Source organism: Nematostella vectensis, chromosome 1 (assembly GCF_932526225.1).
Source record: "Nematostella vectensis chromosome 1, jaNemVect1.1, whole genome shotgun sequence".
Lineage (NCBI taxonomy): Eukaryota > Metazoa > Cnidaria > Anthozoa > Actiniaria > Edwardsiidae > Nematostella > Nematostella vectensis.
The window spans coordinates 21,788,149-21,804,062 of NC_064034.1; the positions used below are offsets into that span (position 1 = coordinate 21,788,149).

At 37.4% G+C, this 15,914-nt stretch overlaps 1 protein-coding gene across 2 annotated transcripts in view; it reads right to left on the reverse strand.

Moving 5' to 3' along the window:
• Positions 1-4,477: 4,477 nt before the first annotated feature.
• The window catches only part of LOC5518316 (histamine H2 receptor), a 30,414-nt gene continuing 18,977 nt past the window's right edge, over positions 4,478-15,914 (reverse strand). For both annotated transcript variants that reach the window (XM_032362968.2, XM_001638232.3), the window contains exon 2: positions 4,478-6,216. In XM_032362968.2, the coding sequence (XP_032218859.1) occupies positions 4,673-5,704 (1,032 nt within the window). In that variant the 5' untranslated portion in view covers positions 5,705-6,216 and the 3' untranslated portion in view covers positions 4,478-4,672. The remainder of the gene's footprint in view (positions 6,217-15,914) is intronic.

A 15,914-nucleotide genomic window follows, 5' to 3' on the forward strand; every position in this document is an offset into this window, starting at 1 on the left:
ATACCTTCCAAGAAACTCAACAACATCAAAGATGTGAAGCGATATTTAAACGTCGCTACGGTTGCAAAGGATGGCCTACTCATCGTTAAGCGGGAAGACCCTTTACGTCCGACTCGCGCGCGTATCATTGTTCCACGGCAAGTTTTAGATGGTCTTATGACTGCGTTACATATCCAACTATGTCATCCATCAAGTCACCAACTGAAGTTAGTCACAAGGCGCTATTTGTTTGCTTTGGACATAGATAAAGCAATTGATCGCTTTACGCACAACAATCACGTCTGCGCCTCACTCCGCCAGACCCCCATAGCACGAAGTACACATGCCTCTTTGAGCGTATCTGTGGAACCTGACTATTTTTATATTCTAGTACAAACCCATAGTGTGGTACACATGCCTCTTTGAGCGTATCTGTGGAACCTGACTATTTTTATATTCTAGTGCAAACCCATAGTGTGGTACACATGTCTCTTTTTCGGTATAAGGATGCAGCCAATGCTAAACCCTGACTCTGTTATGAAAAAATATCTGAAATAACATGCCATATTTATTAGAAAAAAAAACTTAATTTTAAAACCCTGTTATAGGGCAACAACAACAATTATAATACACAGAATTAAGAATAGTGATAATTGAAGACTATTCATACGAAGACAAAATATCCTGTTCAGCACTGATAGACTAGAAATAAACACTCTGTTATGACAAACTGCTCTAAATATATACGTTTTAGAGCAAACAATGTAAATCATTCTTTTCTTTTTGGTGGCATGCCCTATAGTAAATAAAGGGGAGTACCCCCACCCCCTCCCCCCCCACCCCCCACTTCAGGGTAACATTGTAGCTATCGATTAAATGTAATCTGATACCATAATTGATTAAATTCTTTCTGTTGTTGACGTTTAGGTTGCTTGAAAATTAGGCTAGATATAAAAAATAAAAGCCTTCTATTACTAATTGCAGTTATGTAACAGCTGAGACGTCATTTTCCTATAATACACAGCAGGCTGTTACACAAAATACTTGATTTGGAAAAAAAGACATTAACAAACCAATTATCATCATAGAACAGATATTACAATTATTATTACATAACAGATATAAAAAAAATGGGCATTTAAACCAACAGAAATGTATAGTCTTCTAAATCCATTTTTTTTCTAAATTCCTACAATAGTGTAAATTCTAGGGACATATGCCTCAACTGATAAAATGACTGCAATTAGCGATAAAAGGTGAAGTTATTAATGTGTGTCTTCTTCTTCTCCTTCTTCTTTTCAGGCTTTGCTGTTTTTTTTCTAAATAATACAAATATTGTAAAATGGATTAGGAAACAAATTAGCAGCCCCGTAAAATGTGAAGAGCATTCTATGGAGTAGATGATATTTATACATTATATTTCCAAAAATTTAATTTATTTACTGTGGGGGACTTAGCTAAAATGCCAAAAACAGATAAAAACAGATGGGGATTGTCTAAAGCAAAATCAAATTTCACCCTAAGGGATGATAGCACTGAGGGCGTCAGATAGTTTTGGTAAGAATTTTACACCCTAACAGATACTGTGAGATTTCATTGCTTATTAAAATATATCATCTAATGTTAGAAATCAGCTACAAAAATCAAAACACCTCACAAAGTACAATCTAATGTCAGCATCATGTGCAAAAGAGGTGTGGTCCATTTTGATTAAAACTCAACATGTTCTGGTATCAATTTGGATATTTTTCTTACCTTATTCTACACATTCTTGACTGGTTTCTTGATTCTTGATTCTTGACTTGTTCTCATTCTAATTTGAGTGTTTCTACAGCTAAATCCTGTGAATAGAAAAAGAAGTAGGATGCAGCACAATACATAAGGAATAAAAAAGTTAAATTTTATTCTCATTAATCAGTGTACTAAATTGTCTCAGTTATTTCTAATTGTAAGATTGTAAATAGTCCTCTAAAATAACCTGGCTTTTTCATTTATAAAAGACAGTTAAAAACAACTGAACACCTATATGTTAAGTACCACTTAAAAGATCTACCCAAAAGATTGACTGGTTAAAAAAGTTATTCAAATTAAGTCCTTCATTGCCATAACACCCTGAGACACCTGTAAAATATAGGCCCAACTCCAAAACCTCAGAAATGAAAACTAAATATTAACAGACCCGGGTACTCAAAGATTCCTCAAAGGCATAGAAGGCCTTCAAAAGCGCATCCAAGCAATGTAATAGAATTGACTCTTTTGTCAAAATATCAACCTTGATTTCTGACCAATTCATAAACAAATGCTTGAACTTAGAAACATTTCTTACCAAAAAAGACACAAAATTCCGAACTATAAATAGAGACAAGCAAACACAGATCAAGTCACAAATAGATACCTTTATTGCGCTCCGTCAGGTCCCATTTTACAGCAATCACTCACAATAATCAATGCTAGAACCTCCATTAGAAGCGAGTCACCATGTTTAGCCTTTTTTGCATGCCTACACTGCATCATGGGAGCCTTGGAAATTAAAATTAAAATTAAATTAAAATTAAAATTAAGTTTAATTTAATTTAATTAAAATTATTATAATTAAAATTATGCCCAAATAGACTTTATGATGTCCTAAGGCACTCTCCAGATGTGAAAAAGCTGTAATTTTTAAGCAAATTACAAGCAAAACTGTTGTAAGCAACAGGCGGTAGCAGTGCCGTCGCTAGAAAGAAAAGCCACCGCAGTGCATTGTTGGAAACTTCAAGGCAAACCGTCTTTGGTCAGCGGTAGCTTAGCTTAACTGGTAGTGTTGGACTTGAAATAGGGGGGGAGGTTTCTGTTTTCAGTCTGTTTTTCTTACAATGTTGCTCAAAAGTACCCAGGAGTGAAATTGTTAACAGATAAAATAATTACTTTTAAGTAAAAAAAAAGTGACCATGATGGGTGAAGTGCGCAATGACAGCAATTTAGGACAGAGTAGCAAAGACTAAAAGTAGAAAGAGTAGCTCCGCTAAAAAATTAATAGAGTAAGGAGTAACTAAAGGAAGATGGTAAATAGGGTGGTGCGGATTACTAAACAGCTAAACGGTTTCTTCACACCGGTTTAGGCCACGTGGTTCAAGAGTGCCAGCGCGAGCTATCAGTGTGGCCTCTCTTGCTTTGCGGATGGAGTCGCGGTTGTTTGTTATTTTTTCAATAGGTATAAGCTCTATGTCAGAAGCGGAGTGGTTAGGTTTTTGAAAGTGTTCAGCGACAAAAATAGCTTTGAAAGCACATAAACCCATAGTACTTGCCGAAGAGAGCACCGCTTTATTTTATTATTTCCAAGGTTTCGTATTTTGAGCTGGATTCGTGCCGTTTCCGTTCAACAAACTCAAGTTATCTTTTTCTATGCTTCTATCAGTCTATGACTTTCACCAACAAGACAAGTTTCCATTACTTTAGGTGTCCGTGTTTTATTTCCAAAGTCGGAAAACCTCTATAAATGTCTATGTTTTAGATAAATCCAAGCAGGACTCACTTTCCTCATCCGACATGTTATACAATTTGTAGGACTTTTGTGGGACATTTGGGTTGCACTTCGCTGGCTTCTATTTGCTGCTTTCTGATTGGATATTCGTGTGCGCGTCGGATCCTATGAACTCGCGCGATAATCAACAGATCATAAACAGAGGGCGTTATCAATTTTAAACTTCGCACAGAACCGTCAATTTTTATGCGATTGCTCTGGATTTTTTACCATAGACGACCCAATGCATGGAGAGTACACACATTTAAAAATTGTATTTGTATTAACACGTAAGTAAACAACATGTTTTGCACTTATTTGAGACTGGCGCAAAATTGAGCGTTAGCTTTTTGACGACACTGCCAGAATCAGTTCAATATGTGGTGATACAGCCTCTGTGAAAGTTAGAAAAATATCTGTGGAAGAGAACAAAGTTAATTATACACATTTAGAATTTCGACTCGAAAAAGCGTTCGAAAAGCGTTCATATTAGCCTTTTACCCGAGTTTTTGCAAATAAAACCGCCAATTGTGTACGATAACTCATATCAAATTTGGTTTGGCTTTGTTCAATAAAAAGAAAGTTGTAACATTTTGAATAACACTACCATTTTAGAACATCTTTTAGTAAAACTGATAAAAAACAAATTTTCCGCAATATTTCAACAATCAACCGTGGAATTTTAGAGATATTGGTCAATGATAAAATTTGTTCCTTTAGACAACTTCTATGATCGACTAGAAGCGCTTTGTTGGGGCAATGGAATTTTTTGAAGTGAGGTAATATCTCGGGTTGTGTTTTCGTGCTGGCGGTGGTTCAATTTCACGCCACACAGCGGTATGCAAATCAGCGAGTGTTGGAAATGGACACATCAGTCAGGGGGGGGGGGGGTCAAAGACGGGGGTCAAACAAAAATTAAAAATGTTGGACCCGCCTCTGCGCACTATTGCTGAAATACGTCTCCTACTCAACAGCAATTCTATCAAACTATTGAAGTTTAGATATCAGTGCGGTTTAATATAAAATATTTTCATTTGTCTAAAGGCAGTTTTAACTAAATACGCGCCTAAAGAACGGCGTTTAAATTACCAGGCGTGCTCTTGTTTATTTAGACCGTGCCAATCGTGCATTTGGAACGGCACCTGAAAAGAACAGCGTTTAAACTAGGCTGTGTTTGAAGGTTTTGAGTCTCTAACAGTGAGTGACTTCATAGTTATCGTAGAGGCTGCACTGTGTCTCGTTTATTTGTGAAGTTTTGATGATCTTGCCAGACCTCCGCTCTCTCCACCCACATAAAACCGAATTTGTCGCCGTGCGAAAGTCATATTTCAGGTACGTGTACAGCAAAGGGTTCAGAAATGACGTCGAGAACCTCAAAAAATCGCAAATCATCCACACGACCTCGGCAACGTCGACAAACGCTACTCCGATTTTCTCCACATAAAGTCCAAATATGGAAATGTACCACGTGATCCAGCAAAACGCGAAGATGCTAAGCATTGTAGCGAATACCGAGATGGCTCGGAGCTCGGTATAAATCGGTCGGAAACTATTCGACTCCGTCGCCACGTGTTGCTTCCTGATGTCTGTAACTTGTTTGTGTATAACCGTAAACATCTGCCCGTAGATAAACACCATGATTACAAAAGGTACTACAAAGCACGTTACTGCACCGATACTGTGGTAGATCAAACTGATGTGAAGTTGTGTTGCAGTTTGTGGGGACCAGGCGGAGGTGTTGACCCAGGAGAGTTGGACAATCGCGAAAAACAGAGAGGTAAGCCAGATGACAGTGATGGTGCGATAAATACGAGCACGGTTCACAATAGCCATGTACTTCAGAGGGTAAATGATCGATATGTATCGTTCTACTGTCACTGCGAATATGTGAAACATTGTGGAGACGGCTACGAAGCGGTAAGACACAGCAGAGCTGACACACAGACCTCTAATGAACGTCACATTGCAGCCTATAAAGGTTGGGATTCCGCAGAGACCCATCCCTATGTCGCTTACTGCTAAAGAAGCGAGAAGACAGTTTGTCTTGGTCCTTAACCTTGGCTTGAGAGTGAAGAGAAGGAGCACTATTCCGTTGGTGGCCATGATAAGGACGCTAAGCAGAATCAGACAACTGTCGTAAACCAACAGGAAACCACCCATTACAGTCGGGTTACCATGTTCCGTTGAATTCGTTAAATTTCCAGCTTCTAGACTCCCATCCATCGCAACGAAAGATTCTCGATCCTAGTTTTCAGTGTTCGTTAAGCAACTTTAGAATTCCCCGAAAAGATCTTGCAGATAATGACAGTCTTTTTCCGTTAATGACAGAATTCGCGCTTTCTGTTGCTTTTATACCAAACCACGCTTATTATGATTAGACTGCCTTCTTAAACGATTTGCTTATGAAAACGTTAGGGAATATCAAGTAATATTGTCAATGATGTCCTCGCTATCCGGCTCAGTCGTCTTTTGCTTCCCCAAGACACAGCCCAAACTTGATTATGGGCAGAGGTTTGAGTTCTAAGTCTCGACAGAGATAAAACTGAACTTTTTCTTTTTGTTTCTTTGACACTAACGACGGATGGGCCGTATCAGTGTTTGACAGTAGAGATGTCAGTCAAAGATATGTTAGCTTGAATAATACAAGGAGCACTATCCTTTGATTGTTAAGACAGACGTTGCAGTAATTAACAACCAAGGCCGTACTCTGTTGAAGGAGCAGCTTCCTCTTTCACCTGATAAATACAAAAGTAACATAGTTTTAACTTTTCCGAGTAACACAGCTGTTTTCTATAATAACAATACTATTAGATTGCGTAGATATTTTCTAATTACGAAAGGTAGTGATTTTTCAAAACAATGATAGTGTAGGGCCATGTGTAACTGGGATTATTAAAGTCAGTAAGCAAAGGTTGGATCTTTTCTTGTCGAGCAGACGTGCTACAACAACCAACCTAATGAATGGGCAATTGATAATTTTTACCCTGTGAAAGACGTTAATTGACAAGCAATCGCTTATTTCTAGTCGTTATCAGACCATTACGAAAAATATATTCTAGGGAAAAAATCGTGAAATTTGAGCAAGCCATTAATTTGCGAAAAGGTATAATCAATGGATCTAGTTGTGAAAGGTGATTTCCTATGTTTGCAGGCGTCTGTTTGGGATGTCTAGAGCGGGGGTTTCTGTCAACAGATAACTGCAGTAGATGAGAAAACAGCAGAAATACAAATACGAACTTTGCTTTGCATCCATATAGCCATTTTCCTGTTTTCTGATCCCTGTTACTATTTTGAATCTTATTGTCATATTTATCAGTGTCCATATTCCTTCTTCGATCTCCTCAAATTCTTTTTAACTGCTAGTAATTTTTGGTACCGTGAATTTTCCCTGCGCAATAAGCACGTTTCTGTCATTTTGATAGAGAATTACTCGCATTCCAAATACGGAATGTTAATTATTATTATTTTTTTGTAGAAACCGAACGACCCACAAACCCAACAAACATTTTCCATCTTTCTTGATAAAGATTGAATGATCTTGCTACATATTAAAAGTAGCCCCAAGAATTAATTATTAATTAGGTTTTATGATTACTAAATATAGTGGTATTTAAGCGATAAAACGCATTTCCGTCTCTGTCTAGGTTTTTACATGCACGCGAAGATGTTGGGAGAAATGATAAAAAACTTGAAAGTCACGAGCCGGAGGGGAAAGCCAAACCAAGGCATTAATTATAAATCAGAATTTTCTGACTGGCGGAACAGCCTAAAGCCTAAAAAACAAAGCATAAAACTCTTTAGGGGTAGTACTTTTTGACAACATTTTTTTAACCCTAAGAGATAGTACAATTGGGTGTGGTCGAAGCAATTTCTAACCCTAAGCTCTAAAATCACTGTGAGACCCTTGAGGCACCTAAGGGATGGCAAAAGCGTAAGAATTTTATAGCAGTTAGTTGAATTTAATGCCCTAAAAGATAGAGCGATCACCCTATCGTCTACTTTTGAGAGCCCCCAGGCATCACTATTCATCTATTTCGTCTGTAACGGATCAAGATGCGCCTTACTTTTTTCTATTTAAATATATCTAGCATACTTCAAACACGGTATAAAAGGTATAAAAGGCGAACCCCAACAGTTCGCGGGGGGTCTCAGTGTCACTCAACCGCCTAGAGTAAGAGCTCCCGGAGAACTTCCATAAAAATTTGAAATCACCGCCATTTCCATTGCTTTTTCTAACTACGGCTGTCTACGAGTTTGGGCTTCCACATCCTTCAAAAACCGATAAAAAGGTAAGAAAAACAATTTACTTAAAATTCTTCTATTTCTGTTTAGCGAAAAAGCTCATAATTCAATATTATTTTAGTGGCAATAAATCGATGAGATTTTGAGGGCAACGTGACACGATTCGTGGCGTGCCTTGGAGCAAGTGGCCATAAAATAATGTAGAACCGGTAAAGATGACAGATTTATTTCTCTTTGTACCATTATTAGAGTACCAGGAACATCTTTCCTTCAATGAATAAGCAAAACAAGAAATTTTGAGCATTAAAACTCGCTCGTCTCATCCAGCAATTTTCGTACTCCAAACCTCCCATTCGCACAACAAAATTGCCTTTGCGCTTAGCTTTGAAAATCAACTTTTGGTTCTCTCTAATATTTGATGGACGTGACAACATTCCTAGCTATGTTTTTTAGATAGATGCGTTTAGAAAATGTGTAATATTTAGATTTAGGCACTGCCTAAGAGCGGAGCCAGCATGCAATCAATTTAAGCCATATTATAATACCTATAAATGTTTGTAGAATAAAAAAGCTCAAACTGTCGCGGTCCCGTACCAGAACAATGAATACAATACACCAAAAACTGGAAATCGACTCTGCCAAATTTTCGTCTTTAATAAGACTTCTTCAGGGCAGACTGAAGAAGATGAAACGTTACAAGCTTATTTACATCAGAATATTGGCGCGAGACGCAAAAACATCACAACTGACAAAAGCGAGCATTTTCTAGAATAGCGCGCGCTATGGATAAAAAGAATTTACACATCTCTACGTGGGTTCCTACTACAAAAAAAGTCATCACTATTAAGACCCCGCGGGTAGATAGACTGAAGCCGATAAGCCCACTGGCCTTCCCTTTTCCTAAGCTGAGCCTCAGAGTTACACTTATCTATAAGTTGTACCATAACATTATTAAGACCTAAATGATTGTCGCAATGAAAATGTTGATAGATAAGGTCATCCTTAACTTTTTCACTAACCGGTAAACTAGGGTGCTTATTTAACCTACTTTTATGATTATTAAAACGCTTCCTAAAACTATTGATAGTAGACCCTACGTATTGCTTGCTACACATAGAGCAAGTAATCAGATAAACAACAAAATCTGAGTTACAGTACAAGTCAAAATTAATGACATATTTCTTATTAGTAACTGTACTGCGAAACTCCCGCCCTGTCTTAAGAAAGTTACACACCCTACACCTTTTACCGCCACACTTACCACAACCTCTAACCTGAGTACTATCCTCTTTAAGAGAGGAGTGCACCAACATATCCTTTAAACTCCTAGGTTTCCTATAAGCCACCATAGGTACCCTACCAATAGCACCCTTACATCTACTAGAAGATTCTAGAACTGGCTGTAAATTACGAAGAATACCAAGTAAATTAGGTAAAGCTGGATGAAAAGTGACTACAAAAGGTACACGATCATTCTTACCTTTACGCCTGTCTTTCAATGTGTCGTCCCTAGGAATACGTCTAGCCCGGTCAACTACCCTCCCCACAAACCTGCTGTCATAACCTCTATCAACTAAATAACCTTGTAACTCTAATTTCTCTTTTCGAAAGAAGAGTCTTCCGAACATATCCTACGAATACGTAGTGCCTGCCCAAAAAGAATGCCTTTCTTACAAGCAGACGGATGACAGGACGTATGAAAAAGATATTGATGCTTATCAGTAGGCTTACTATACAGATCTGTAGATATAAACCCATCCCTAAGAGTAAGTGAAACATCCAAAAAAATTACCTGACTAGTAGACCACTCAAACGTAAATTTTATAGTTCTATGTATAGAGTTCATGTGAGCCATAAACTCTCTCAGAGCGTCCTCACCTTCAGTCCAGATCATGAAAATGTCATCGATATACCTACGCCATAAATAAGACTTAACTGGAGAAGAGTCTATGATTTCCTTTTCCACTTTAGCCATAAAAAGATTAGCATATGATGGTGCCATTCTAGTACCTATAGCCGTACCTAATACCTGTAAATAATGCTTCTTATTAAATACTAATTTATTATTCTCCAGGACAATGCGAGCTAAGTCCACAAGGTCCTCAGTAGGAATATAATTATCTGTTAACTTACCACGTTTGTCCAAAGCGGCTTTAAGAGGTAAAGCCCAACCACATCTGCTGTGACTAAGATAACCCCCTGAGGTAAATTTACCATATCCCTCACTATATTAAGAAAATGTTTAGTATCCTTAATATGGGATGGTATAGATGGCACCAAATCCTTAATATGATAATCTACAAACTCAGATATCTTTTCAGTGCAAGTATTACACCCCGATATGCCCTAGGCAGGTCTATTTTATCTCCTTCCTAAAATACTTAAGAAGGGTAACCCAGGTAGGCCAGTCATATAGGGGTGAACCCACGTAGAGATGTGTAAATTCTGTTTATCCATAGCGCGCGCTTTTCTAGAAAATGCGCGTTTTTGTCAGTTGTAATGTTTTTGCGTCTCGCGCCACTATTCTGGTGTAAATAAGCTTGTAACGATTCACCTTCTTCAGTCTGCTCTGAAGAAGTCTTATTAAAGACGAAAATTTGGCAGAGTCGATTTCCAGTTTTTGGTGTATTATATATGTTTGTATATGCACCTATTTCAATAAAGGTTGTCAGTGCAAATGGCAAATGGCGATTAGCAAATGGCAGTTCTACGACCGAAAGTAACCATGCGTATCGAAGAATATTGATAAATCAAACAATTATCCATTAAAGGTTACCAATGCTTGGCTCTGACATTGCTGGACTTTATTTAACACCTTCAATTTTACGAATAATTAGACCCATAGACCATTTACCATTTGCCTTTCGCCATTTGCATTGACAACATTTTTTGAAATAGGTGTATGTAATTGTGAGTGAATCCGTTCATAGAAAAGTGCTTGGTGCACAGGTGTAAAGTGGAATATGTGTGTATGTATATTTTTATTGTTGTTTTGCCCGAAAAAACTTGTTGGGTGTATATGGAGGTATCATCCAATAGGGAACATTGAAGAATTGAAAATGAATTATAGTTTTTCACACTAAAATGGGTGCTTTTTTATTATCTTTAACATTTAAAACTATATCAGCACACAACGCGTTTCTATACAATAGCATATCGTTTTTGCCAGTGAATGTGCTCCATACTTGCCTACACTGTCCAAATTCCCTTTCTTCCTTTCACATTGCACTACTACTAGATTTTCTTGATTTTTATAATTTCCTTTCAGTTGAAGGGTTAATACTCTTTTAATTGACAATTTGCCTTGGGTGGATCGGACAAAACACTGACCCTCGATGAGGAGGTCAATGGACCCACTAGACCCTCATATTGAAGCATCATGGTTTCAAGGGTATGTACACCTGGTATTTTTGTGTTAAAACATAAAATAGGGATTGGTGTGTCATTACAAAAAGATGCAGTTTGTTAAAAAAAAAGGTAGCTATATTTTCATTTCACATCACTTCCATGTACAATGCTAAATTATCTTTGAAATAATTGCATGAGAGGTCAAACAGTACATTGCTGTTGATTTTTGCAAATATCATCTCAGATTCCTAAGTATTGAGCTGTATTTATATCAGCTCATTTGAAAAGTAGATTGCTCACAAAACCCTGTACAGTTAATTAGTTCAAATTGAAATTATATTTTTTTTTACTAGAAAACCCATTTAGTCCATTTGCAACAATAAGGGCCAATATTGGTCAGTGTTTTGTACCAGCCACTTTGTCAAAGGGTGAATGAAATAAACCACTCTAATTTGTTTTAAAGTTCCTGACTACTTCTGTTTATTTTATTAGCCTGGTTCATTTTTTTATAACAAGTTTTCATTTGTAACTATTATCTATCTTTTTGTTACTTAGCTGTTTTAATGAATACATCCTGCCCTAGCATCATGCCTTTAAAGCTGGCAGCTTGCTTGAGTTGAGATTCGCCTGAAAAAAATTGGAGAATTGAAGAATACTGAAGATATATGTTATGCTACACAAAACCTAATTGATAAACCTAAAATTAAAAATAATTCCAAGTAACCTTTAAAATAGAACCTAGAACAGAAAATTAATAGATGAAGTCTGTTTTTTAGGGGCTAATGAGCCAGAGGTTAAATTGCCTTTTGACCTTTTTCTTAGGAAAAGCTATAGAGAAAAACTAAAGGTATCGAACTAAATGCTCCCAACAAAAAGCTGTCTTTACTTTCTATGAACATTGAAGAGATGGGAGTTTTGAGATGTTGTATGAAAACGTTGAGCTGAGGTATTCAAAATATCTTTTTGTGAAAAAGAATCATATGCATAAAGAAAAATGTGTAGGAAAGAAAGATCCTTTTAGAACCTATTACCCCTCATGAACCTTTTTTTTCTAAAATTTAACCAGAATTTATTTTAAATTTTAAATGTTCTTCGAACTCACAAAATATAAACTAAAACCGTTCCTCGCTCGATATCTTTCACAAAAAAGCTGACAGAACTTGAATGTGATGAAGAATCTCCAGATAAGAAATCGTTCTTTATTACAGTTAAAAAGTTATCCCTTAAAAAGCTTAAGATTGGTTCACTTCTTGAATGAATTTAAAGCAAAGAAATAACAACCCTTTCTAAAAAAACCGCGACGTTTGTTTACGAACAATCAATCGCATGATTTTCTATCCTTTTTATGGGATAATGTACGAACAAACTAGCGGAATTAATAGTTAGGAACTAGGTATAATAAAACATCAAAATCCCCTCATGGCTTTAACTGTTTGATTGCTAGAAATATATTCATAGCTCCGACGAAGTTTATAAATTGAAGTCTTACTTACCTTTTTTTCCAAACCCATCCTTTGTCCTTCCACCCATCGTTTGTACGTCTTTTTATTATAAAAGTGTTAAGATGTGTCGAATTTCTTTCTTGGCTTTAGCCACGACGAAAATAATGCAAAAACGTTATCAATTCACGGTGTCGGCCGCGAGTTAGAAGTGCAAAACGCGGGCAAATTAGACGAAGGGTTCCCGTGAGTGTAACTACAAACACACTAAAAACTAAATTAAGTTTGTGATGCAACTTTCGGGGTTTTATTATAGATGTAGCATTCTCGGATAGTACTAAAATATATTCTTGTATAATTATTTCATTGAGGTGGCGTTTTGCAAAGTTATTGCAAATTGTGCTAACTCCACAGGCAGGCGGGCGACACCACAGGGTACCCGCGCAATGACCAAAAAAACGTCGCATAGTTATATACCTATGGAGCTCCGCGCGCGGCATGCGGCCGCGCTGGCTCCGCTATGAAATAAGAAGCGAAATAAAGTTTCCAAAAGAATTCGTGTGATAATTATAACTTAAAGGAGCAGCGTCACGCCTTCTGAAACGGATAACCCGGATCGATCTTTAAGAAGGGGGAAAAGTGCCGTTGATAAATCTTCAAAAAATTCTCTCGGTTTTACTGCCCATCCGAAAGCTAAATCCAAGTTTCTGTTACGAACAATGTTTTTTTCTTATTAGCTAGCGTTTTATTTTCAAGGTTAATCGTTTTCTGATTAAAAAAATCAGTGAGATGAAATTTGGAGTTGTTCGTGAGGTTTAGCAAGCGAGCGGAGGTCCAGCGATCACTATTGGAAGTTAAATCAGGCACGAATTTGAATCGAAGCGAGTACTCAGTATCTTTATTAGAAGGGTAATCGAATATTCAATGCTGACAAGAATAATGTCATTGGTGAGACTTTTAGTGCAATGTTTATTTATTGAATACTGTATGTAAACACAACTTGACGTATACACCTATTTCGAAAAAGGTTGCACTTTCGTCATCGCTGATGTGTGTGTCGTAACCCGCGGTGTATCACGGGATCTAATTTCAGACAGGCGGGAGATTGAAGATATGGCAGCCGTCAACATTTGCCTCAAAGTTTTTTCGGCTAACAAAAAGTCTGAGATTGACAGCTCTAGATTTATGGATGTGAAAAAGTTCACAAATGTTAGTGAGTGGAAACAAATCATACTTTTAAAAATTCTACACAGCGGATTATTGGCGGAAGAAAACTTGGAGATTGGTTTTTACTGGGATCCTGGAAAGACTGGAAAGACCGATGAAACTGTGGCTTAATTTCTTTTGATTCGTTTTTTCCTAGAAAATGAAAATAATATTAAACCACGTTTTTAAACGAAAGAACGACTGACTGATAGTTAGCATTTTTGAGCGATAACGAAAAAAAAATGATTATTTTAGTGTTGACGAGAGAAGCCATTTAAGTGTATGTAAATGCGCGATTCTCGAAGTGTTGTTTGTCGTAAGTAAAAACTAAAAACAAAACCAGATTCGTCCAAAAGCATCAGCATATCTGGGTCAAACATAAGGATGTTTGCCCAGTAATCAGCCCTCAGTTCTTCTCGTCTTTGTAGAGCTATCTGTCTAATCCAAAATTTGATAGAATTAATTAAAATATTTTGCAAGTAAACTCCAAATGACTAAAATTACAGATACCACGTAAACTTTAAGTCGTAATGGATTGAGGATAGAGCAAATTCACGGCCTGTGCTTCTCTAGATGATGTCAGCTAATCTTAGCTAAATTCAAAGTTTTTCTAAGATCGACTCCAGCACAATAGCTCTTCATGTTCCTGAAAATTCAAGTTCCCAACTCGTTTTACCGTACGAATTATGAATTGATGCTACCAAATTTTGCGAATATCGCCACAGTGTTCACCTTGACCATCCCAAATAAAACCACACTTCATTAATAGAAAAACCTATAAAAAATCTCATCAAAATAATCCGCTACCTTAGATATTGGGACTACGAAGAGGTCATTTTTAGCACTGTTTGGTAAACAGTTAATTTCTCCCATGGTGCTCCTCGGGTTACGACACACACATCCGCGATAACCAAAGTGCAACCTTGTTTGAAAAAGGTGTATATATGTCATTCTCTCCGTTCAAGTATTGCTTTTTCTATTTCTCTCTTATCTACTCTTTATCTCAGATATTTTTGCTACTGGTGGTCTCTGCTTATTCCAAGTCCTAGTCCTAGTCACAATCTCAGTAACTCTCTTATCAGTAACTCTCTTATTAGTAGAGGGAAGTGTTATTTATTTGTTCAGCCACGCAAAGCTCCGAAGCGTTAACTCAGGAATTTACAACGAAATAAACATCGAATACAAATCACAACATTGCCTTAGACCCTGTCCTCACTCATCAGTTTCCGTTTGAAAAAGCAACCTTTTTGTTACGGATACGGGTATCGTCCACACGGAAGTGCGAAAACAATGACCGAAAACGGAGCGATTTGAAAACGATCTCCAGAGTGGAAAAATTTGAAAACGATACCCTTTCGTTGCCGGGGGACGGACGAAAACGGAACCTTCCGAAAACGATGGCGTGATTACTCAGGTTCAGTCCACATGGCGCGCGAGTTTGCATGCGTTGTAGAGCTTGTTGTCGTTTTCGTATCGTTTCTGCGTTTTCTTGGGGACGGGTGGTATCAAAACAAAAACGCTTCGTGTGGACGAGGATCTTTTTGAAAACGTAACAAAAAGGTTGCGTTTTGCAAAAGAAAACGGATACGTGGGGACAGGGTCTTAGAGTCTTCAATATGGCTTCCAGGGACCTCTCCAAGCGCATAAAACATATAGAAGCTTATTTAATCAAGAAATAAGAGATTTCTCAGGGGGTTTGAGTCATAACAATAGAACGATTAACTAGCGCAAAAATCTTGCAATCTTTGTTACCCGATACTCTCGTATAATGGACGTCTCTGATTGGCTATTTTGAAAAATAGTACACAGGCTTCCAGTCTTGCAAGTTACCGCGGAGCTCCTCCTTTAAACTCACACTCTTATTATAAATTTTACTGTCGAATCCGTTGTATCGCGACGCCTCATTTCAAAACATCGATTTGTTTTTGTCTTTTGGGATTTTCTGTTCCGCCAGTCAAATTATTCCAAGCCAATCAGATTCTGATTAGTGCAGTTGCCCGGCTTTCTGTCGCGACACTGTCTGGTTTTCATCCAGAGGGAAGCCAGGGAAGTGCACAAAGCGAGATTGGTGATTTTACACTGTTAGTTTCAGAGAGTAGTTTTAACTTCAAAAAGGGAGTAAAAAACCGAGGTACAAAATGACTCCCTTTTTGGAGTAATTTTTAACTCCCTTTTTTCTACTCTCTCAAGGGAGTAGA